At 40.4% G+C, this 26,769-nt stretch overlaps 1 protein-coding gene across 1 annotated transcript in view; it reads right to left on the bottom strand.

Annotated features, from left to right (window-relative positions):
- Positions 1–26,769, bottom strand: part of ERC2 (ELKS/RAB6-interacting/CAST family member 2) — a 982,831-nt gene that overhangs the window by 438,471 nt on the left and 517,591 nt on the right. The window contains exon 14 of the mRNA XM_053669554.1: positions 14,224–14,359. Within this exon, the coding sequence (XP_053525529.1) occupies positions 14,224–14,359 (136 nt within the window). The remainder of the gene's footprint in view (positions 1–14,223; positions 14,360–26,769) is intronic.

Genomic DNA, 26,769 nt, shown 5'->3' with positions numbered 1-26,769 from the left:
TAAGGACAGGGCAGTCTTGGAGACTGGTGTGCAGCAGCAGTCAGTGATGGGGAGAGTGGGAGAAAGGGGAGAGAGGTAGGTCTCAAAGAAAACCAGGGATAGTCACACAGGGTGCAGGCTATAACAAGGTCTCTGGGGAGCACTCTCAAGTATAAATGTTGAACAATAACATGACATCAGATCATCAACACCCTCATCAGCATCATCACAGCACCCGCCAACACTCTGTGCTGGATGTCATTTTCTGAACGACCACAGCACTAGGAGGTAGGTACCATAACCACCTGAGATCCAGACACTTAACAACCTGTCACACGTCACTCAGCTAGAAAATGCTACTAACATCAGGGGTCAACCCAGGATCTCATGATTTTAACCAGAGTAGTAAAAATATACCTTATGGAAAGGAGTTATGACTATGCATGATAACAAGATAAAAATTATTTATACTTATGAAAACTTCTAAAGTAAGCCCTTTTAATAATGTGTGAATGGATGTCAGTGGCCTCATGTAAGACTCCAGCGAGTAGCTCACACATTGATTTCCAAAATACTGGGGTTGAACCACTCAGAAGTGAAGACGGCTGGACTGGGAAGACTGTGCCAGATGATAGAAAAGCCCTTCTGGGGTGGGAGTGGGGGTCACCGACTATCAGGTAGCGGAGAGTTTGAGTGAGATCGTACTATCAAATACAAGAGAGGCAAAAAAGTAATGTGATTTTAGATGTAACTAAATTGACAAAATAAACATCATAAAGAAGACATCTTGACTATTTTATCTATACCCTAGAAAATTTATATACTGAAACTTAAAAATTTTTTGAAATTTCTCTTTGAGAAATAGTAGGTGGCTTTATAATCAGGGTAGCTTATATTTGGGCATATACAATGGTATTTCCTGGCTCATAACTGATGGAAGAAAGCGATCATTGCAACCAGAGAAGGAGCCCAGCCCTCAGTCTGGAAACATTTACAAGAAAACCCAACAAAGCTGCAGGAGCTATGTTGGGTGGAAAAGCTTAGGTTGCCTTTGCTTAGAATGTTCATCTTCTGAATGCTGCCTGTCCAACCTATGAAAAAATTGTTTTCCTTTGGGCTGTAACACCCACCTTCTAAATGTCTTATATTATGATTACATCTTTGTAGTTTTTTCTGTCCATTAGGCAGGGTGAAGGAGAAGCAAAAGTCTAGTCTCAGAAACCCAAAAGGTCACTATACAGCCTGACACAAATGGCTGTGGAATGAATGAATGTATGAATAAAACTTTTACTTCATAATCATTTAAAATATAAAGGTGTGACTTGTGTTTGTATGGGGGAAAAACAAATGTAAAGCATTGAAAACATTGCAGAATCTGTTACAACTGAAAAGAGGATTCTCCCACCATCTGTAACTTATCTCCCAGATTTCACAGCCCCTATAGAGCCCCTAGTAGTACAATTCTACTGCTACCCTGGTCTCAAATGTTGGACTCCACTGTACCTGTGAAGTGAAACTCGATCCAGAAGAACTAAGCCACAGCCTCGTATGGCCTTAACATTTAGAGTAATGTGGAAAACAATCTTGTAAGATGAGTAAAAACGGTAAAGCCATCATTAAACAAGGTTAAGAGAGGTGCAGTTCATTCAGAAATTACAGACCATTTTATGATTGGATTCAACATTCAGGAGACATACATTCAAGGTTTTATTGTTTAAATGTTAACATTTTCAAATTTGCGGTTTTCTACTTTCTCATAAAGATCCTTTCACAGCCAAAAAATACAACCCAAATAAAAACAAACCCACTAGTAATGACACAGGGACGCTCTGTGCTTCATTTTTAACCCACATAATTGATTTTGACAGCAAAACAGGCACCTAAAGCACTATATTCCACACTGACAATGAACTGCTTCAGCAGGAAGAGGTCAAAACTGCACCCAAGTGAGAATGAACAATGGATACCTTAAATTTTTCAATTTTATATTTTAAGCCTGGAATAATCTCCCCATCATCTTCCTCCAAAACATTCATCAACCAGTTTGGATTTGGGGCACAGCATAATGTGAGCTTATAATCAGAAGTCAGTGCAGATCCCAGGATCATGAGTGATGGATGGAAAGACTACTATGCCTGTCATAAGCATTTTTCAAGTTTGTTTCACATTAACTTTTTTAATAAGGTGCACTTTTTCAAAGAGTGTATCAGAGGTAGAATTTTCTTGACCTTCATTCTGACAGAACTGTGTTTTAATCAAGTGGCAGGCACAAAGCTACTGCAAGATGCCCAGGTGAATTCCGATTCAGCAAAGATAATACTATGTTTAATAAAAAGTAACACTGCAGAGGTTGTTCAACCTCAAACTATAATCAAAGAACTGATTGCATATCTCAGTTATCAGCACTATGACTTGCTTGGATCAGCATTTACCCAAATTCCATAAAATACTAATTCTTTGCAATGTTAATAGATGTTCCAAAAACACACACACACACACACACACACCAAAAAAAACTTCTTTTGTTAAATGATTTGAAGAATTTTGGAGAAAAGACATTAAACAGTTCTCTAGACTGCAGGACTTCTCAGAGTCTTTAATGTGCTAATATGCACAGTGATTCTCTAAGAGGAGGACAGAGTATGTATTGTTTTTCAAAGGCATTTGACAAATGGAACCCATCTTCCTAACAGTATTTTGCAGGACTTCACTTTGATAAACATGCTTTGGGAAATGTGAACCTAGATAATATCAACCGGTTTTTGTCAAATTAATCTCTTTCTATTTTCCCACAGCTCACTATGACCCACAGAGCCCAGGAGGGGAAAAAAATACCCTCAGTTGACATAGTAGCTTATTAAAACAATAGTCTACATCACAAACGATTACATTTAAATGCCTCATACTCCTGCCCTTGAGAAATAAGTCTGTAACCCAAGTGGTTCAATTCTGAGTAGTTCCTGCGTTATGTATGTATCTTGTGTCCAAGACTGTCACATTTCTAATCTTTACCTTATAGCAAAATAATAATAATAATAAAACATATTATTAAAACCTAGTATTCTAAGAAAGAAAATGCCATGTTTTAGTGCACAGTACAAAAGTATTCTAAAGTGGTAGACTTTGCACCCTAAACAGAGCACAGAATGTGTTACTAGAATATATTACACTTAAAGCTAGATAACATATTACAGGGCTAGTCCTTAGGGAGATTGATTTCTCCCATTTTCCTGGATTCCCAGCTCTCTAGCTGGGAATCCCTGCCATTAACATGAACGCTCTATATAGGTGGCAGCATCCTCTACTCACCCATAAGCGGTCCCCTCAGCTAATGGTGCTTTTCTTAAATCATTATATATATACATCTTTCAGTTAGTCCCAGGACCCCAGGAATGAAGAGTTGAAAGGGGCCTTACCCCAATGCAACCCTGCCATTTTATAGGTAAGAGAACAGGCTCAAAGAGAAAAAAAGTCACTCAAAGTCACACAGCTAATTAGTGACTGGGTTTAGAGTGGAACCCATATTCCCAACTCCTTTGGTGGCTTTATTCATCACCCACTTAGATACTTGTAGCTCTGCTGCAGAGCTGTGGTTCAGAAGTCTTTCTGGAAGCTTCTGCCAAAGCTCTAGCTGCAGACACATCTCTACTAAAAGGGCTCCCATCCCAGAGCCAGCAGCAGCCCAGGAATGCACATTCTGGTTACTTACAGAAGCTGCTGCAGATCGGATGCCTGGAAAGGGCACCTTTGTCAGAAGAAAAGATCTTGAGATCGTTGAGGGAAAAGAATCTTGCCTTATGGATTATCAAGTCCCAGCAGATAGCACAGTGTCTGGCACAGGAGAGTCCTCAAAAAATATCAGCTAGACCATTTGCTGAGCTGAAGTCAGAACCTTCTAAGCCTTGAAGTAGCATTTAATTCTATACCATTAGTTAAAAGAAGCTCATCTACGACTCCATAAAACCCATGCAAAGCCTCCTTACCCAAGTTTATGCCAATTAATTTTTCTGTTTTTGAAGTAGCTTGACCTTGACCATTATTTTCATTGCTGCTATAGTTGTTGTGGATGATCTAAAACATAAAGAAACCATTTTGCATAGGAGAAAGAGGAGTGCTTCACTCATGACTGAGACCTGAAGAGAATGCCAACTCCTTCTCTTATTTAACATCACCAAGCCTCGATCTTCCCACTTATAATATGGTTTCATAGAGAGTAGCAACCTCACTAGTTGGGGAGATTAAACAAGTCAGTGTGTGTACAGAACAGCTTGGCCGACAGGGATTGGTTTCTTAAGAGTAGCTTGTACTGAAAAGAAATAATGATTCTGGGAGGCAAAAGTCCTGAGACTAGCTGTGTGTGTCTGCCATGGGTGTGAAAGGGGAAAGTGTAACACATTACATACCTGCTGTAGATGCAGTGGTGCATGCCCAGATCCCACTTAGGAATGACACACTCATTTCCAGATGCCAGAAATGAGCCTTCTTGGAGAGCTGTCCTGCCCAAGGTTATACCCTTCCTGGTGACTTGTTGATAAGGGTTTGCAGAGGCCCACCCATCTCATCTCATCTCATCTCATGTGGGGTCAACTTTTTCCAAAGAGTCACCCCAACTCCAGAGCAACTGATGGGAACTGCTGAGGCCTTCGCTGGAACGTTAAAGTTCAGTTTCTCCCTGCCCAATCCCACATCTCTCCCTTCCTGAGAGCAATCCCAATAACCTCCCCCATGTTAATCTCAGACTCTCAGTTTCCCAGGGAACACAACCAAACACATGGCCCTTGGCCTAGTTCATTGCCCAATAAAAAGTGGCAACTATTATTCTTATTGTTGAATTGCCTAAGCGGTTCATGACAAGAGACTTCCTGAGTCTCTTTATGGGTGACATCCCTTCATGGAAGAGGAAAAGTGGGAAAGATATAAATAAGTTAAACCAATTTTTATTCATCATCTAAAGAATCCTAAATTCCATAGTCTGTTCTCACGGCAATTTTCTCCACAACCAATTTGCCCCTTCTTTGGTCACTCTGATTTTAAAGACATAGAAGAAACATAGAAAATAATAGAATATCATATTTACAAAATATGCATAAAGCATAGCTTATTGTTAAGATATAAGTTTATGTCATTTTAGAGGATCAAACTAATATCCAGCACTGAGGAGCACAGGCTCAACCTTTGGGCTCAAAGGTTAAAGGTTAAAACCCTACTGCAGGCAGACATATCTTATGGAACTAGTGGGCTGCACAAGCAGCACTGGACAAGGATGCAGAAGGCCCAGGGTGTGGTCTCCCCCCAGCCATTAACTCCCTCTGGGACCTTGGGCAAATTATTTCCCTTTGCTGGGCGCTACTTTCCTCACCAGCAAAACAAGGTGCCTTGTATTAAATAGTCTAAGGTCTTTTCTAGTAAGAAAAACTTCTGATTGCTTAACCTTGCAGAGATTTTCCAGGCAACATAAATAAGTAAAATGCAGAGGGAACGTGTAATAGCAGAGAAGAAATTAAAAGTATCATAAATTCAAATCACCAACTTCCCAAGTGTACATTACAGAAGAGACCATTAAGTGAACAGAAACAGATTTTATAGTTGTATTTTTCTTTCACAAGATTTCTATATAAATTATTGCTCATGTCGTTGATTGTCATTTCCTTAATCTGGAGTGTCTGAATATACAGCTTAGCAATGCCTTGAACAAACCATAAGTCAAAGTTAACATTTTTAAAAATTAACCATGCCCAGGTCTCTGCCTTGGGCAGCAATGTGCTGAAATACCAGCATCTATTAGAAAGAAATTATTGATGTTAGGATGACATGCACTGTGATTTGCATGTGGCCCCAGACTAACCTCTCGTAGCCGTATCACAAAGTAAACGTGCCATAATTACCCAGGCCAGGAAGAGCTGGTTTAAGTGGACTGGCTCTTTTGATGCATGCTGAACACAACTGCCCCCTAGGGATTACTGAGTCTCATGTGTGTGAGTTATTATGTAAATTCTACCTTTGACAAAATTATAAGGTGTGCTGTCAGGATTTTTTTTCTTCTTTCAGTGCCCTTGCTTCCAATAAGGCAAGGTTGTTCAGTAATGCCTTCACTGTATCTACTTTGAAGATTATTCTGCACTTGCTATGCATTCAAGCAGAATACAAGAACATATAGATGTGGCCTTGGCCATGTAGCTCAGGTGGTTAGAGCATCATCCTGATACGCCAAGGTTGTGGGTTTAATCCCCAGTCAGAGTACATACAAGAATCATTTTGGCGTTCTTTGGGTATATTTCTAGAAGTGGATCGCTGGGTGACAGGCAGTTCTTTTTTTGATTTTTTGAGGTAGCTCCACAATGTTTTCCATAGTGGCTGCCTAAGTCTGCATTGCCACCAACAGTGCATGAGGGTTCCCTTTTTTCACATCCTCCCTAGCACTTGTTCTTTGTTGATTTAATGATATAGTCATTCTGACTGGTGTGAGGTTTTATCTCTTTGTGGTTTTAATTTGCATTTCTTTGATGATTAGTGACATCAAGCATCTTTTCATATGCCTATGGGCCATCTGTATGTCCTCTTTGGAGAACTATCTCTTCAAACCCTCTGCCCATTTCTAACTGGTTAATAGGGAGGTTTTGGTTTTGTAAGTTCTGTATAATAAGTGGAACAACAAATCTCTCTCTCCAAATATCAATCAATCAATCAATCAATAATTTAAAAATATTTTTAAAGATTTTATTTATTTATTTCTAGAGAGAGAAGAAGGGAGGAAGAAAGAGAGGAAGAGAAAATCAATATGTGGCTGCCTCTCACACACCCCCTACTGGGTACCTGGCCCGTAACCCACACATGTGCCCTGACTGGGAATCAAACCCGTGGCCCTTTGGTTCGCAGGCTGGCACTCAATCCACTGAGCCACACCAGCCAGGGAATCAATCAAAACTTCTTTTAAAAAAGAACATGTAGATGCTCCCCAGCACACACCACCAAGATCTCATTTCTCAGTGGCTTTTAAAGCATGACTTCTGATTCAGAACCTTTTGCCTGAGAAAGCATTTTCTTCAGAGTCCAAAAGCTGAATGAGCTTTAGTCTGACCTTCATAAGAAAAACCTCTCAGGACTTGGTGCCTCCTCAAAGCTTTGCCTTTCTTGAGACCCAGGACTGCTGATGAGTCACTAACAACTGCCTGAGGCTCAGTTTCCTCATCTATATAATGAAAATACACAAACTTAACCCACCCAATCCTCAAGGTCAATAGAAGGATCCCATGTGAAGATCGTCCCCTCAAAGTACTTGGTGAAGCACACAGGGCTCTGGCTGAGATGTATTACTATTGTTACTGTTGACTAAACTGATTACCAGCAGTGACTTTAATAAATATGTAATAACGATGTCTCCAATTTATAGCCCAAACCTTCCTCAAAATAAGTCCAGAGGTCAGATTAAGGTAAACAGAGGAAAAGCAGGCTCTGTGGAGCAAGCCCTCCCTCCTCTCCCTGGAGCTGAAGTGCGCGCACCACTTCCTATAGCACATCTATGTCCGTGTCCAGTTCACACTGGACATCACGGTAGGATACATACTGCCTTTCCCTTATCTATTTACATTTGAAGGCTCAAAGGGCACAAAATGGGGTGACATTTAAAAAATACTCTGATTTCCTTAGTAACCTCTCTCAAAATGAATACGAGATTACCGTATCGTTCTACCAAGACTTCTTTTTCCGCCCCCACCCCCTCAAGCTTTGTCATTCCAGAGCACTGACAACTCTCTTCCCTTAGTAACAGTGATTTCATCTGATAAATATGTTGCATTTCACTCCTGCAGGATCTTCAGCCTTTGACAAACAAACATTCACTTCCCTGAGGACTGCTGAAGGGCCACTAATGGAGTGAAACCTGGAAACCCTTCAGAAAAGAATAATGAACTCCACTCTCTCTCCAGTGGGTAATTTGGTAGGTAGATTAGGCAACACTTGATTAAGGGTAAACCACTCTTTTCCATAGAAATATATTGTGTTTGTACAGAGGGGCTGTATATTCTGTTTGTATGAAGTGGAGGATTAGGTCAGAAATCCTAAGGAAAAAGCAGAAGATGGTTCTCAGAAGAAATATGCAAATTACTGTACATTTGGGGGAAAAAAAGTAATGCTTCATTGGTAAGAAAGAAGAAAAAACTACACCTACAACTCTTTACCTACCTGATTTTACTTGGCTTCTTGGAACATTTCTAAGAAATGGTTAGTTCCCAAATACATTGCACAGGTGGCCTTGTCACCCCTGACAGTCTGTGAGTTACTGCAGAGAGTAACTTCAACCTAAGGCTACTAGAAAGTGATTGTCAAATAGGATTTTCTGAGATTGCCTATGGAGACCTCTACAGCAAAAGTCATTTTTGACTCATGGGGGATTATAGTGTGAAAAACAAACAAATGTTAAAATAAATCCCCAAGGATTGAAAGCACTTCTGTATTAACCCTCAGTCCTGTTCACCAATGTTTTGCATCTTCTGCAGACCTACAAGTACTTGAGTATTTTTTGTCATCTAAGACTATGTACAGAGCCTGGAAATGTTGGATACCTCTGGAATTTGCCCATGGTTTAATGGAACAACCCAGTTTCTACCCATCAAGGTAGAAAATCATAAGAAAAACAAAACACCCCACTGCGTTAAAAAGTTCATACTAAATTCTAATGCAAATTTAAACAAATGTGGATTTTTTCCTTTAAACTGCTGTTAAAATGACTTTTCTCATCTTCCCACACACTGAACAAGATGGCTGGAAAGGACTTCCCTAAGTCACTCCACACCATGCCTACCGAATAGCCATGAAAAACTAGGAACTAAATAAACATGTTTAGATAATGATAAATCTTTTAGCTCTGCCAGTCAGGTTTCTTCTAATGGCAGCTCTCAGAACTGTACCATAACATAGGAACATAGATCAATGTTAAAGTAACAATTTTGAGGAGCTTAGGGAATTGAAAGAGAAATTAACTCAGTGACTTGGAGAAATGAACATATAGATATTAAGGCTTAAATATTGCTTCTTAAAACATCAGTGTCCCTCTGCAAAAAAAAAAAAAAAAAACTTAGCAAAGCTTGGGAATTTCATAATGTTTTGCTGAAAGCTAGGTATTTATAAGGTTTATGTAGCTTGTTATACTTCCTCTGTTAGCTGATTCCAAGTCTAATGGGAGGAGCAAACTAAAAGAAATGCCCTTGGAAAAAAGATATGGATGTCCAGAGCTATACAGATTGAAAAATAAAATTGTCTTTTTACCCTTTTTTTTTATTTTTAAGAACTCTACTAAAATGACAAGAATAAATGGGAACATTCACTTGCTTTTTAAACTGATCACACTTGGGTCTAACCACTAGCAGAAAAGAAACTTTACAGTTCCCTGGGAACCTATAATTTGGAAACGGAAGCACACAAGAGCAGACTTTAGTTTTCAGGCAATAAATTGAAGAGAATTCTGCAGACATACAACAGAAAAGGAGCATAAAATATTGGCTTGTGCACTTCTTAGAATGTTAGTTCATTAACTTGATAAGCTACACAGGGAAAAATGCAGCCAAAATCTACAAAGATGTCCACTGGGATTTCAAATTGGCATATTTACTCAGCAAGAAATAGCTAAAGGTTAGAGGAAAAAAATGCATCCAGTTCTGGTAATGACGATTTAGTGTGAATCTTCGTAAAAACACCTTGTTGAAAAATCTCCATGTGGACTCTAAGGGGACACACAGAAGCCCAAAGCCCCAGGAACAGACATAAATATCATGACATAAATATCATGCTCCATAATCTGTGTCCTGGAAAAAAGTTCTATGAAATTATACAAGAAAATCACAATATTTCACATTTACTTTTCACACATAATTCAACATAAACTTGAAAAATGTTTTAATTTTTCTTCCTTATTGCCCAAAATGTTTTTAATGCTTTATTGGAAACTTTCATTTAGTGGTGTGTGCTCTAGGTCTGTATTACTCATCAGTATAGAAGAGTTAAGAAGGGTTTGTTGGGCTATACTTCCAATGGGCACTGTATTCTATGAATAGAAGTTCATCAGCAGTCTCTCTGGGAGAAAACTCTAGTAACTGCATTCTATGTAGGTCAATTACTGTGCTAGGCTCTTTCATAAACTTCACCATATTTGACCCACACAATGAGGTACAAATTGTAATCCCTACTTACAGATAAAAATGGAGATGGTCAGAGAGGTTCCCTGTCTTACTCAGGGAGATAATTAGTCCTGAACTAACAATAACAGGACCAGTATTTGAACACTGGAGAGTTCAACTCCGTTGTTCTTTATCTTTCCCTTCTTGTTCTCCTTGCCAGGCTCCAAAAAACTGATTCAAGAAGTTAAACCAAGAGCATTCTCCATTCCTATAGACTGTGGGTATTTCCTCCAAGAAACAATAATTCAAGGTATTTCAGACAAAAAAAAAAAGGACTCAAGAGAAGCCCACTACACTGCCATCTGTCTTCAGTGGGTCAAGTTGAGCCAGCGAGGGTGTGTTCCTAGTCTCTTTACTTACAGTATATGAACCCAGTGGGAACAGAAAGTCAAGCTGTGTAATGGAGGCTACAAGCCAGTGGTCAATTCACTTGCACAGGTGCTTAATTAGACCCACAGAGTGATTAAAACATTGCACTATTTTTTAAATCTACAGCCTTCACATAAAGATTTATATTTTATGGCTATCAGAAGGGCCCTTCACCCTAGGTCCACCTTTATGGCCACATTCAGCCAAAACTTAGTGTTCCCTATTCCATTCCATGAGGGGTGGACTCAATGTCCCAGAGTTCCCACTACTCTCTACTACATCCATACACTCAGGCCACTGAAGCTGTAATTTTTCATTACATTTATGTTATTGGTTTTCTTATGAAAGAACCATTTCAGCAAACCTTGTCTCTTTTCACAGACTGGAAGGTCGCACTACCCCTTCACAACATTCTCTTTACGGGTAAGTGCGCTTCCCCAGTCTTTGGTCTCCAACTTTCAAACCAACTGGTTGAATCTCTTCAATCTCTCTTTGGAACATGATCCAAAAACCATTACTGTTGCAGGCAGTACTCTATCTGAAAGTTTTCTGGATATAAGATCTATTTGGTTGTTTGGAATCATGAAGTCAGGGTGTCCAATCATCACAAAATGCTGGCGTAGAAAAAAACAATTTTGTAGGTACCAATTGCATAACCACCAACTAATCAACCAACCAACCAACCAACAAACCAGCTTCCAGGTGAATGAAACTTAAAGGGCTTAACAGGCTAATGTATAAACAAGAAGCACTTACAACAACAGCAGTATTAAAAAATCGAGTGCCCCCAGAAAGGAAAGTTCTGCCTTCAGAAGGCAGTAATTACTGCATCTGAGCACATCTGCTTAACAATCCAGGAAAGTGGGAGTTTCGTTCTCTATTAACCTTAACCAGAGACATTTTCGTCAAAATTAATCGTGATTACTTTTTATTGCATTTCAAATGCTATCCTTTATTTGGGGTGGTCAGGAATGCAACTAAGCAATTCCAGACCATGCTATCTTTTATGAATAGGACTATGAGGTAGTTACCAAGGCCCCTTATGAAAATATTGCTATACAAAAGTTCATGGGTCAAAATGAGACTTTAATTTTCATAACTGGATATGTTCTTAGAAAGGAAAAAATTACTATATATAGAAAATACAAAAACTTTTATGCTAAATGCATATCAGAGTAGAATTATATAAGTACCCATGGGTATCATAGACAATATTTAAATAATTTTTTACCTTTCCTTGTAATTATAATAACAATTAATCATTAGTAGTTATTTTGAACATAGCTTGTGCCAAGTACAATCCTAAGTTTTCTATATGCACTGACACTTTAATCCTCACAACTCCAGAGTAGATGTAATTATTATTCCCATTTTACAGAGGAGGAAATTAGTCCTAGGGAAGTTAAGCAACCTGCCCAAACGCATTCAGCTAGTAAACTCTGAAGCCTGGACTGAATGGCATTCTAGCTCCACAGTCAGTTAATAAAATAGAACAACAACACTTACCTCACCATCCCAATGATCACCTGGTCCATTGTATTTTGTGCCAGCTGTATCTTGCTCTGTGCAGTCTCTATACCTTTGCTAACAGTTCTCCTGCCTGAAGGGCCTTCCCTACTGCTCTGTCCCTCCCATGTCAAACTCATTCAGCCCCAATTCCACCTGTGCCATGAAGACTTTCTGACACTCCAAAGTTTTCTTGCCTTCCCCTCTTAATTCTCCAGAATCCTTACCATATCCACAATCTACCCCACCTGACACTGGTGTGAAAAAAAAAATCAGAGGTCGTTTTACCTGCCCAGCACCCTCTCTGGCAACAGGACTCTCTTTCTTGTGGGGAATCACCTGTCCCTACTCTTAGCCCATGGGCTTCAAGTAAGCTAACGCCTGTCTTCGAGGTTCCAGGTGATCACATGACCTGATCCTAGCCTGGCCAATTCATGAATTTTTTTAGCCTTTGAACTTTTTCTAGAACTACTGAGAACTCACTGTTCTCCTTCCTCTGGGGTGACTGCGCTCACAAAATCTAAGATGGCCGCTGGTGGCTGCTGTTAGCATCGCTGTGCAAAGCCTTCCTGGGAATCAAGGCAACAAAAAGCAAAGCACCTCCTATAGGTCAGATAGAGACAGATTCCTGATGCCATAGTTTGAACACCCAAAGGTAATCATGTCAGAAGACCACCCCTAGCCTTTTCAGTTAATTGAACCAACAGGTTCCCTTTATTCTTTCATTCAGACTGAGTTGTGTTCCTGTCACGTGCAGCTACGAGCCCAGTCAACATGAGAGTTAAACAGCTGCTGTAAAGAGCACAGTACTCAGCATATTAAAAAAAGTTTAATAAAAGGTACATACTACTATTACTATTTCTCTACATGAGTTTCTTTAAGACAGAAGACCTGGAATCAGATCTATCTCTACTCGAGATGTCACTTCATTACTTTTTTTAGACTACTTTTACCATATGTAAAATCACAAATATTTATGTGAGGAATAAATGAGAGGATATGCCTGCTAAAGTAATAAAATGTTCTTCAAATTTAAATCAATTGTTATCTCAAACTATAGGCTCTGATTGAACATCTCATGTGACTGATGGTGAAACTAAGACCCAAAACCCTGGGATGTAATTTTTCAAGAACATTAAGGAAGCTGTGGGTTTAAATAAGCTACCAGTCCATGCTAACTAAGGTGGTCCCAGGACTGAACAAAGGAGCTGATCCTAATATTGTGCTATCCAAACCAGGCATTAGTGCAAAGAGGCTTGACTGACAACATCAGAGCAGTCCAGGACACACAGAAGAAAGAAACTACTACTAATGTGCCATGCTCTGTGCAAGACATTTCCTTAAATTGCCTGCTCCGGAATTTGTTTCTCTTTTGTTCCATTAAAAAGATGAACTATGAGTACATATTAAAATTATCTAACTTCTTCTATCTCCAAGGAGGAAACCTAATATATGAGTATAACTGGGGAAAGACACTAATTAATAAGCAAAATTTAAAATGAACTTCGTCCAACTTGAACTGCTGTGTTTGAAGGCATACTGGAATAAATAAAGAAACTTGAAAGCAAATGCCGTGTTTTAGCTCAAATGTTTTATTGAGAAATGGAGAGAGTTCCTCTGCCTAAAATAGGAAGGGTTAATGAGAAAAAATGGTATTTTCAGTTGGTCCATAGGTTTCTGAGAGGCATCAGTTCAAAAATAACTATATTCCACAGAGAAGACAGAATAATGATCTGTCTCAGAGCCTCAGAGTTTTAAGCAAAACAAAACCAGTTTTGTAAACTGTCTGAGATCAACTTAATGCATCCTTTCCCAAATAGCTTCTGTGATAATATGCACACATTTTCCTTCTACTAAAACCAAAGCAACTTCAATATAATTCTAAAAGGAAGACATTTGTATGTTTTAAGCTTCTTGCCAACTATATAAACACAGCTCTTAAGGTAAGGTATAGGAACCAAGACACTATGTGAAGTATTAGTGGGCTCTACCATAATCAGCTTTCCTTGGATACTATTTTGAAAACGATGCTTCATACTACAAAAGACTGACTGGGCTCCCTGGGAGTACATTATGAATATTGGATTCAGAGCAAGAGCAAGTCCTCCATTTCTGTGCACATTTTACCACAGGAGTACATTTTATAGAGAGTAAGTCTCTGATTATCTGGGGATTAAGAGGAGAATCTGGGGCTCACCTGCAAGTGCTGTGTGTTGTCAGCCATGCTGTCTTCTCGCCTGCGGACTTCTTCCAATAACTGGGCATTCTTCTTTTTTTCCAACTGTTGATTGTGCTTGAGGTTAGCCACCTTCTTATTCTGATCCTTCATATGCCTGAGAAAAGTAAGCATGGCTTGGTTAAATCCAACCACTGGAGGATCATATGTTATCACAATAGAAGTGCTAAGTATAGAATATATTATATGGGTTCAGAAAAAGTGGCAATTTCAGAACATTCTAGTCATTCAACCACAAATGCACATCGAGCACCTACTTAATGCCAGGCCCTGGGTTTGCAGTGGTGAATAACACAGGTACAGTCTTTACCCTCCTCATGGAGCTTCAAGTCCAGTAGGGGAGACAGACAAGTACCAAGGAGACACAAGTTAGATTTCCTAACACTGAAGGAGATAAATAGCATGTTGTGAGAGGCGATGATGACGTGTGCTACATGTGTGGACAGGCGGTGGGGTGGAGCAGATGTCAGTCACTGTGTCCAGAGAACCCCCTAAAGAAACAAGACTGTGAGTGAGACTCAGAGGAAGCAGCCAATGAAACAACAGCAAAGGAGCCCCCGGGTAGGACAAGTATAATTCCCAAGGCAGGAAGGAACCTGGTAACTTCTAGGAACTGGAAGGTTGTGGTGGGGCTACCCCAAAGTGAGGGGTGGGGTGTGGCAGGGTGGAGTCAGAGATGAAACCTTAAAAGCAGGCAGGACTCGGGGTACACAGGGCCCTATGGTCTGTGATAGGACATTTACTTTCTTCTAAGTGCTTGCCGTCCTAATTATTATTGTTCTTTTGGATCATGTTCTATTCTGAGATCATAATCCATTACTTTGGTTTTAAAATAACAGTTACAAGGCTCCAATCAAATACATTGTCATCAGTTAGCTCAAACAGAATAATACTTTGGCTAAATCATCGTGTTGAATAAAGCCCCAGTGCTGGACTAAAAGTTCTTAATGAATCTATAGAATGTCAAAGTGCAAAATCATAAAGTGATCAAGTGAATAAAACAGTAAGGATAAAGGACCAGCTTTATAAAAGCGGAGAGTGGAGGGAGTTACATGCTTTATGTGGACTATTTCACCAGCAACGTTTAGCAAAACATTCCACAGATTTAGGCAACCATGTCCACAGTAGCTGTTGTAAATCTAATCCAACATGTGAGGGGGCAGAAGGGCCGTACAGAGAGCTCAGGAGCACTGATTCCAAAAGCAGAAGGCCTTGGAGCAGAATCATCTGGGGTCCTTTCTAATCCCTTCAGCCACTCTCCTCAGCATTGCTATCAGCCACTGTACTGAACCCTGACTCCCCAACCGGGCATTTTGAGAAACACTGATATTGCAGAAGGATGAATGCGATGAGAACTAGATAATACAAAGAAAACATGACAAAATAAAACAACCAATAACCAAATGGAAGCCATTCTCAACAAGAAACTCTTACTTCCTGTGCTCATTAAATTATATACATCTCTACTCCCTCCCATTCTGAGAAAAGGCAGTTTAAGAGAATTGTTTATTGAGCTGAAAAAATCTTCTATTGGGAACCCTGCTAATAAAAATATTTTGAACACTTTGACCCTATAAATATTTATAGAACCAACAGACACAGTGATTTCAATATTCCTGGTGACATGACTAAGAGGATATAAGGTAAGAGAGAAAAAACATCCCCTTAGTCATTATTTGGATTGGATTATTTCAGTCTTATATTTCCTTTTTATCAGATACAGTAATGTACGCATACGAAACTACCAACAAAGTATACATGCTAATATACTTTTAGGAAAGTATCTTTTGGTTACTAGAAAGAACCATTCTTTGGTTAAGAATGACCTCTGGCTTTTGAACTGACCACAGCTTTAGTAGTTCCAAAGCTCATACTGACCCAGGGCAAGCACACTCTCCAGCTTCTTGGAAGACAGGTCAGGGCACAGTAATAGGATGTGATGAAGAGGTTGGTATTACTGGGAGATGGTTTAATTATAGGACATTTTTATAAAGAAATACTTTTTATTACTTTGAAGCATACCCTTAAATAGAACTAACTGCTAAATGTTTCCCCCCAAGTATCAATGATAAATAAAACAGATTATAATTGTAAACTTCATTTGCACAGTTAAAGAACTCCCACAGAGTTCCTGGAGCAGACCTTGGTTTCTGGAATACTGCAGTGTTTTTTCAATCTGAAAAGAAAAAACAAACTGCAAATCCATGCATCTTTTAAAACTTTCCTGAATTAAGAATGAGCAGCAATCAACTTGTGATATATAATTTAATTAAGAAAAATATACAATTTTAGATGTACAGTTCAATGAGTTTTGACAGATGTATTACACCCATGTAATTCCCACCACAGTCAAGACACGCAACACGTGCTGCACCGCCCGAGTTCTGCGGTGCCCTTTCACAGCCCATCTCCCGCCACCACCTTCAGGCTTGGCAGCCACCGGTCTGGTCTCTGTTACGACAGATTAACAGAACCGCACAGTGTGTACTGTTTCTGCCTCCTTTCACTCAGAATAATGCTTTGATTATTATTGATTAACAATACAGTTGTCAGTATCAGTACTTATTCCATATGGTTATTCCAAAGTTTGTTTATCCATTCATGTGTTGATCAATATTTGGAGGTTTGGCCAGGTTTTCAGCTATTAAAGTAAAACTGCTCTGAACATTTTTTAAAAGAATGAGTACCTGAAGTACAGACACTGAGATGGAGGTGTATCTTTAGTGTTCTCCAGCCAACCATTCCCTCAAATACTGCTTTATTTACGACACCAGCGATTCGAAAACTAGGGTTTTGAATGGACTTATGCATAGCTTAGGACTTGAGCCAGTAAGATCCAGGCAGAGCAAGGTAATGAAAATGATCTTCTTGTCTTTGTATATGTGAATATTAAGAAATATAAAGTGTACATATTTCTTTGTAGGATTGCTACAGTTTTCAAATATATTTCTAGTAGTAGAACCCTTTCTTCTAAAAAAAGTTTACTTAAATTGCAAAAAAGGAAAGAATGCTTTGCCAGAGGCATGAAAGAGGTGAGGGGAAGTAGGCTGGGGACAGGTGAGCACCTCGCCCGCCAGACAGCTCCCCTTTCAGGGCCCTGCAGGGCAGCTCTGTGGCAACCCATGGGGTAGGAAGAGAGAGCGGGAGGCAGATAGAAAAGTCATGACATTTAAAAATGTGAGACCTCTTGGAAAAGAAAAAACAGCTCTACACAAGCTCACCGGACACTTGTTGCAGGACTGACCACAGTGATTTTTGCTAGCGGTAACTTCACCATTTCCAAAAATAAAACCTGTAAGTGACCTGTCAATCTCCCCATCTTTCCCATCTGCAGAAGTAAACCCGTACTGCATAAATCATGCTAAAGTTAGTACAGCTTTCAATTTTCTCTACACTCAGAGAGGTGGAGCCCCTAGGCGTTCAGACTTCAAAGCCCTCGGACAGTCCTGTGTGAAAAGAAAGTGTGTCTGATACCAGCTTCCCAAACTCCCACCTACTAAGCAGCTTAGCTTCTAAGATTCCACCAGGGATGGACCTGCTCCATGCTTGGGGGGGGGGGGTTATTTTGGAGGAATTTTTCTCCAAGAAAACACCATTAAAAATATATGTAAGATATAAAACTTTTTTAATCTCACTTTTCCAACAAGTCTTTATTATTAGTTAAGACATGACTCAGAGTCCTAGGGTAGGATGTACCCAGGTCCCTCTTCACCTCCCTGGGAGAAGGATGGAGGACAGAGGACTGGGAAGGGGGGTACAGCCAGGTCAGGTCTTCCCAGGGAGCACAACTTCTGCCCAGTCGTCATTCCACGCTGACACTCGAGAGATGAGGCAGAGGGACTTGCACACATGCCTGTACCATTCTCACTCAGAGACATCATCCCTTTAGTAGTCATTGCCTTCTCACAACAGTGGATGTCCAGGTAGTTCCGCCAACAGTTCCTGGTCTGGTTCTAATTCGGGAAGCAGCTGGCAGAAGGGGCAGTCTGGGTGTGGTAGTTTTTGATTTTGGTCTTGATGTCTTCTGCCATGTTGCTCACTACTAAATCAGATGGCCCTGAAGCTGCTCAATGTAACCCTCAGCAGAGACCCATGATGCTCTTTTTTTAAAAAAAACAATCACGGGAGTGTAATTTGAGAGTACAATGGTCAGTTTTTATGTGTGACTTAAAATGACTAGTCTCATTAAGTGAGTCATGTCACTTTTCAAATACAGCCATCATTAAGAAATTTGGATTAACTAAATAATTCCAGCAAGTATCTAGATCAACAATGGCTACTACATTAAGAATGAATGTCAAAGAGGACAGACTCCTGCTATTTTCACTCAAATAGTCCATCGAAATAAAATGAGAATGTGTTCTCTAACTTGCTGGTGAGAGATCATCAGGCTTGGAGGCCTCTAGAAACAGAGCCAGGAGCTGCATGTTTCCTCAGGGGCTTATGTATATTTGTATATAAAAGAGAAAACCAAACCTTCTTTTCCTTTAAAATCTCCACAGAAACAAGATGCCATTTTTACCCATCTCCTCTCAAAAACTGTAAAAGATGGATAATTTTCATTGTAAGAGAGGATGAAGGATCCAGTTCTTTCATATGTGATCAGGAGGAGTATATTTGAAAAGGCATTTTTGGAAACCAATTTGGCAGCATCCACCAAAATGTATGTACATTTTGTCCAAGCAAACCCACTTCTAGGAAAGTAGCCTACAAAAATGCTTTCACAAATATATATGTACAGAAATTTTCATTACAGTGCTGCAAAAGTGAAAATTTGAAAACTGCCTAATCACCCACCAGAAGGAAACTGGCTGAAAAATCAAGTGCATGAATGCTATGGAAGCTGAAGCTAGCTAAGAAGATGAAAAAAAAAAAAAAACAAAAAAAAACTGCCCTGGCTGGTGTGGCTCTGTGGATTGAGCACAGGCCTGTGAACCAAAAGATTGCTGCTTCATCTCCCAGTCAGGTCACATGACTGAGTTGCAGGCCAGGTCCCCAATAGGGGGCGCACGAGAGACAACCACACAGTAATGTTTCTCTTCTTCCCCTTCTCCTTCCTTTCCCCTCTGTCTAAAAGTAAATAAGTGAAAACCTTAAAAAAAAAAAAAAAAGATGGTGAAGGCAAAACTGAAGCATGAAAATGGAAAAACCTTTAAGACATATTGCTAATTGAAAAAGAAAGCAGGTAGCAGAATGATGCATACAGCCTGATTTTGTTTATCTTAAAATATAAAGGCCTGTTTGGATGGATATATACAAGCATGCATGGAAATTGAAACTCCTAGAAACCCCACTCAAGTCTGTAAACTATGGTTACGTTTGAGGGAAAAGGGGAAACATTCACATGTTTCTGTATGCATTTGTGTGTGTGTGTGTGTGTAAGTGAGGTATAAATACATTAAGAAAATGCACAAATATTAAGCATACAAGTCAATAATGTTTGACCAATCAAAATATACAGCATCGCCATCATCAAAGTCAAGTATCCCCTCCCCATCCTCGAAGTTCACAATTCTAACTTTAGTTTTAATCCTCACCTGAGGACATATTTTTATTGCTTTTAGAAAGAAGAAGGGGAAGAGAGAGAAAGAGAAAATGAGAGAAAGAAACATCTATGTAACAGAGAAATATTGATCGGTCGCCTTTCATAGGCTCCCTGACAGGGGATCGAGCCTGCAACCCTTGGTGGATGGGGCAGTGCTCCCGTCAGTGGAGCCACACCAGCAGGGCCTAACTTTTATTTACATGAATTCTTTTTGACGGTTCTCGAATTTTACATGGAATCATACAGCACATGTTCTTTTCAGTCTGACTTCTCTGACTCAGCATAAAGTTTTTGAGATACATTCAAATAGTTGTATATAAATTCCATCTTATTGCTGAGTAGTATTCCATTATACAATATGAATATACTACATTTTGATTTGCTATTGCCTTTTTAAATGGATATTTGGGCTGTTTCCAATTTTTTACTGTTAAGAATAAGATTCTTATTATTATAAGAATGAACATTCCTGCAGCAGTGTTTGTGTGTGTGTGTGTGTGTGTGTGTGTGTACACACATATTTTTTTTTCTCTCGAATACATAACTAGATGTGGGTTTAACTGGTGGTACAAATGGCACACCCTCATGGAAGATGGTTTCTGGGTTGCATGACTCTTCCAAGAGCAGCTGCAATAGAGGTGCTGGCAGTTTAAACCCTGGAGCCGAGCTGCCCAGCTCCCATCAGAAACCACCCCTTTCTAGCTGTATGAGCATGGGCAGGTTTCTTAGCCTCTGTGTACCTCAGCTTCTTTACGTAAAAAATGAGAATGAGCCCTGGCTGGTGTAGCTCAGTGGATTGAGCATGGGCCTGTGAACCAGAGGACCACGGTTAGAATCCCAGTCAGAGAACATGCCTGGGTTGCAGGCCAGTTCCCATCAGCGGACACAGAAGAGGCAACCATACATTGATGTTTCTCTCCCTTTCTCTTTCCCTTCCCCTCTAAAGATAAATAAAAATAAATAAAACATTTAAAAATGAGAATGATAACAACCCTGTAGGGTTCTTATGAAGAGTTGATGAGTTAATACAGATAAAATGCTTAGAACAGACTCCAGCACGTTCCCTCTCCGTTTCACTTTGCCTTACAAAGAGTGCAGTCATGTCTTGTGCAACACTGTGAATGCATATTTAGTGTCTTGCTTCCCACACGGGAACAGCAGGTATTTAAAGTACCTCAAACAATGAATTTAGGAATGCGTTTTTAAACCCTTTTTGTCATACATTTCACTTCCACTTGCACTTCCCTTAATAATCAAATGAGCTACATTCCTGGAAGGTTTTCCTAATGGAAGCATTGCAGGAAGGTCACAACAAGCATGGGGGTAAGTGAGCTGGGATCCTGGGGTGACTGCACAAGTAGATGGGCCACACACACACAGTGGAAGCTGACAATGAGTGTTGCATGCAGAATTTCCGATAATAAAAGCTTTTACTTTTAACCACTGAGATGCTCCCATTTTTTAAAGCTTGTAAATACCATTCAGTACTTCAGCATAGCTATAAATTTTAGAAAGCTATCATAAATATTCCAAAGATATATTTATAGCACATACAATTGTGCTAAATGTCATGAGCATGATATTCCTTCCTGGAGGAGAAGGTGCCTGGTCAGCTTTGGGTACTCGAATCCAGCCCTCCTCCCCACAAAGAGTAACGAGTAGGGCCAAGGTCTTGGGGCTTAGCTCCAGAATGAACCCAGTCTCTTGGACTTCACATTTTGCAGCAGCCTCTCCAGAGCAGCCAAACTAGTAGCTAGTTTGGCTACTAGCTTTGATGACCACCTAAGTCCTTGCCAAAACCCTTGAGCAGGTGCCCCTTTATTTCCCCATGCTTCCCGTTGCAGCTTTCCTCCTCCGTGATTCCTCTTCCACTCTGTACCTATGGTCCGTGCTCCTTTCACTCCCTGAAGTGATACCCTCCCGTTACCTATCTCTTCTATTCCTACCTTCTCTATGGTGTTTGGGGCTGCAGAATAACCCAGAGAGAGAAAAGGCCACCCTCAGTTAAAGCACATAATGACAGCATACCTTTAAAAGACATCATTTACCATTTATTGGGCCAGCAGGAGGTCCCAGAACTGATAACATAGCTAAGGAAAGGTGTTAAGGGAAAGGAGTAGTCATATATGAAAACTTGAGAAATGGAGCTTCGAAGAGCTCAGCCTTCCACTTTGTCTCAGATTCCATTGACAAAAGATGATTCTATCAGGCTGTCCCCATTCAGCCTAGTAAAATGGCTAACTCATTTGAGACCAAGGAGAGCCTTTGTTGCTAGATTGGCTGCATTCTCATCACAGAGGGAATCCCTTGCAAAGTGTGTGAGGCTGCCCAAGTTGTTTCACTGGGGGGTTGGGGATGGATAGAAATAATTTAATAAACCCAAGGTTCTTAAAAACCATAACTGGCACACAATGAGTGCTTTATACATGTCGGCCTGATCCTTCTGACCCAAAAACTCCTCTAGAGTGCAGATCTAGTCTCCCTCTCCCCCACCATCAACCGTTCCACCTAAATAGGGAACAGGTTACATGGCAGGTCTTCATAATTAACAAGGGGGGGGCTTGTTTTTCTTATAGATATTTCACTCTGGGGAAGGTTCTGAATGGCTGACTCCCTTCAAATGCCCTCCCTCAATCTAGCCCTGAAGAACCTCCTCCCTCCAAATATCAATGCAGTGGCATATGAATATGAATGGAACCCAATGAGGGAAAGCCTGAGCTAAGGAGGGCAAATGCTGGGGGCCTATTACGAAAGACTGCAGGGTTAGAGATCAGAGAGAGCCAGGCCCTTTCTGCCATTGCCTGACCCTCCTCCAGATGCACTTGGTAGGACTGGCATGCACCCAAGGGAAACACAAAGGGGGAAGGCAAGGCCTGTTCTGCACCCGCCTCAAGACTCAGTGGTCAATCTACAGGCATTTAAAAATAAGGTCTTCGTCCTGGCAAGCAGACCATAACTAACAAGCCTGGCCCTGATTTACTTACTATGCCAAATAAATTTCTTACTGCTTGGCCTCCCATGTAGGTGTGGTGACCCAGATAGCACAGGATGGTTATATAGATTTGAGAATGGTAACCCTAGAATGATTATTTTTCTCACTGATGAACAACAGATGTGTTGTGCTGTTCTACTCCTTCTCACTAGACTAAACTACATGTTCAGGCTTCCCAGTCCATATAGTCACAGTTGGCTTGCCACCAGAAGAGCCCAGAGCAGAGTTCCCTCATCATCTTCACCTGTCCAGTGAAGCATCCGCTACATTATTACATCATGACCCCACACATCCCATAGTGCCTCAATGCCCTGCTGAGGGAAACAGAGGCTGGGCAGATCTTTTCTTTCTATCACATGTGCTGCTACAATAGCTCAAGTCAGCATCATTTCCTGCCTGAACCACGATGCTCTTCTCTTCTCCCTGGCCTCCCTGCTCCCACTCTTGGCTCCCCTTTAATTCATCCTCCAGCCAGAAGCAGAAGTGTTTCAAAACAAGTCAGATCACACATTTGTTGTCATATGACCCTCCAGTGGTGTCCCAGTTCCCAAGGAATAAAATCACACCCCGGTGAACCTCACGCCACACCATTTTCACCTCTACCCCAGACTCCAGAATCCAGTCTTCTGTTTGCAGCTCCTAGCACACACCAGCTCCATGCTGTTCTCTCCGGCTGTGACTCCCTCCCTTTCCCTGTCCCCAGCCACCACCCCTCCATGGCTGACTTTCATCTTCAGTTTAAACAGCACTTTAAAAGGCCCCTCTTCAAAGGGGCCCTTTCTGGGCACCAAATATAAGAATGCCCCCTTCCACTCATCAAAAATTTATTTGACTGCACTCTGTGCACCTATTTCATTGCCCACACCATAATTTGTGATTGTACATTTATTTGTATTTTAAACAATTGCTGACCTTTCCACCACCAGGGGAGCATTAGTGTCAGAACCTGGGTCTACACCTGTTGTAACACTGCCACGCACTAATGATAATCATAGCAGCAAATGCTCAGGTCACATGATATACTTAATATATTTGAGGTAATAATTCATTAGCTCATTTAATCCTCACAACAACCCTATTAGGTGGGATTTTTATTATTCCTCTCACAGATGAGAGAAGTGCCCAAACTCAGAGTGAGTGAGTGGCAGAGGCAGGCTTCTTAGTTGATCTGGCTACGGAGGCCACCCCTGTCCCTTAACCTCTGTGCTGTGACAACCAGCTGTGGGGAAGGTTGCAGAGATCCTTCACACCCCTGTCCCACTTTCTCTTCTTCCAAGCACCCCAGAAGTTCTAACATAGACACAGAAATTCCCAGGATACTATCTCTGCTCAGTGGCACAGACACTTTAGGATGCAACACTCTGAAATTCACAGGGTGTCCTAATAGCAGTGAACTAGATACTAGTGAGCTAATGTCTGACAACAGGAACTTTCCACCAGGAGATCTTTGGAGTAGAAGACAGTAGCTTAACAGCTTCAACCTTCCCAGCAACAGTGATACTTACTAAAACGAAGACCCAGATAGGAGGCAGAAAACAAAAATGTGACCACTTTTTGAACCAATGATTAGATTTCATGGACGAATCTACCACCACAAGTTGACATGTTTAGTGTATTACAAATCCTGAAACTTGAATACATCATAACAAATTTGACTCTTCTTCCCATACAAACAGGTTTAATCAGAGATGGAGAGTTGGAAGATGATACAATAAGTGAAGACAAAAGTAGATGCTCAACAAAAAAGGGACAGTAAGAGGTAAAAAAGAGGCAAGAACAGTAACAGCAGGTAACAAAACTCAAGACAGAACTCCTGGGACCATGGGGACAAACCTAAGGTAGAACCAAGACATAAGATTCAAACTCCTGCCCTATTCCCACCTTATATCTTCTCCTTGCACATCATTTACTTCTTTTCAGATTAAAAAAAGGGATAAGAACACTTTAAAAACATTTGTATAATTGCCACAATTCCATGTTAGTTTTGTATTATTCTAAAAGCCTATGACTCCACTGTTAGACACAGGCACATTAGGGCCAATTTGGTAGGGTGTCAGTTGTATTTACAATTTGGGGTAATATAAAAACATATGGAAACTGTGAAAATTGACCCCTGGGGGGCCCATGTTGGAGGAAACCAACATTCCACAGTCTGGCCAGAGGTTGGGGGCAATTTGCCCAGACAATACACAGCAAAGCAACCTTTGAGCACAGGGGCACTCCATATATGCAAGGCCTATTTTTATTGCATCCAATCTGGAATTAGGCTGTAGCAGCCCAGACATAAAATAAAGTGGAGGCAAAGGAAGATAAAAAATCTTCTATGCTGACTTTCCAAATTAGAGTACAGGAAAATGTATCAGAGTTTATATTATTTCCTCCAAGAAAGTGATGTTGAAATATTGCTAAATAATAAAAACACCCTCTATTTTTGGATATCATATTATGTGTAAGGTGCTCTGCTAAGCACTGTAAAAATATAATATCAGTTAAACAAAACAACATCCTTACATGAAGAGTATTTTTGGCCTTATTTTACAGATAAAGAAATTGAGGCTTAAAGAGGTTAAGTAATTTGCCCAACATCACAGAGTTAGCAAGTAGTAGATCCAGAATTTGAACTATTGTTTCCATGATGCCAAAGCTTATGGTGTTATCTATCATGCCATAGAAAATATTAAAATATTATACATTATGATGAGATTTTGCCACAAAAATAAATGGAACATTCTAGCCAGGCCTGGACATTGCTCTTTGAGATGTACAACATTACCTCTCTAAAAGGAAGGCAAAGCACTAGTCTCAGTGAGCTAGTTATACTCATTTAGAATCTGGTCCATTAAGGTGTGGCTTAAACCATCCGAAAGATAGACCAACACAGAATCAGTTTTCTATTGCTGCCTAAAAAATCACCACAAATTTAGCAGCCTACCATAACACTGATTTATCCCCTCAGGCCTTCTGCAAGTCAGAAGTCCAGAATCATTGGCTGGCTCTTCTGCTCCCAGTCTTACCAGGCTGAAATCAAGCTGTTTGTGGACTGCATTTCTCATCTGCAGGCCTAACTGGGGAAGAACATACTTCCAGGCTCATTCGGAATGCTAGAACAATTCTAGCCTGTATGAAGGAGGTTCCCAGCTATTCACTGGCTCTTGGCTGAAGCTGGGGGCTGCCTGCAGGCCCCTCAGGAGGCTGTTCATAGCACCTTGCTCTGTAGTCCTCCATGGGCAGTTCACAACATGGCTGTTTGATTGGAGAATCTCTCTCCAGTATGCTAAGACCAGGCCTTGTATAATGTAAAGACATCATGGGAGTGACATCCCATCACCTTTGCCATACTCTGTTAGCTAGATACAGGTCCTCCCCACATCAAGTGGAGGTGATTATACAAGGGTGTGAAAACCAGGGGCCATATTAGAATTCTATCGTATACCCTATCCAATAGGAATTTTTGCAGTTATGGCCGTGTTCCAATTCTCTGCTGTCCACTACAGTGGCCGCTTGTATGTGGCTATTGGGCAGTTGATGTGTAGCTAGTACAACTGTGGAGCATATTTTTCAACATTATTTAATCCTATTTAACTTTAAATAATTATATGTGGCAAGGGCTACCATGCTGAACAGCATAGATATAGACTTTAACAAATATCCAAACTATATGTTAATTATTTTAAGAATTTTTTAAACTTTTATTTTGTTTTGAGTTAATCTTTCAAAATATTTCACAATCATTTCACTGTCAATTTCAAACATTTCATGGGGACTATTTACCTTGCTATCTACCAAATAGACTTCATTTTTCCATTTTCCAAACTTCTTCCAAACCATTTTCACTAGAGCAACCTAAGGAATCTGGAAAGCCTAACTTATGGCCAATGAGGGGTTATAAAAATTTATGCATCCTTACACTTCCCAGTGACAACAAATTGCAAAACTAAATGCCTGTTCTTTCCACTCTTCTTCTCATAAC

Source organism: Artibeus jamaicensis, unplaced genomic scaffold (assembly GCF_021234435.1).
Source record: "Artibeus jamaicensis isolate MK-2021 breed Jamaican fruit bat unplaced genomic scaffold, CSHL_Jam_final contig_519, whole genome shotgun sequence".
Lineage (NCBI taxonomy): Eukaryota > Metazoa > Chordata > Mammalia > Chiroptera > Phyllostomidae > Artibeus > Artibeus jamaicensis.
The sequence above is the reverse complement of the archived record's forward strand: the minus strand, read 5'-3'. Positions and strand labels throughout refer to the sequence as shown.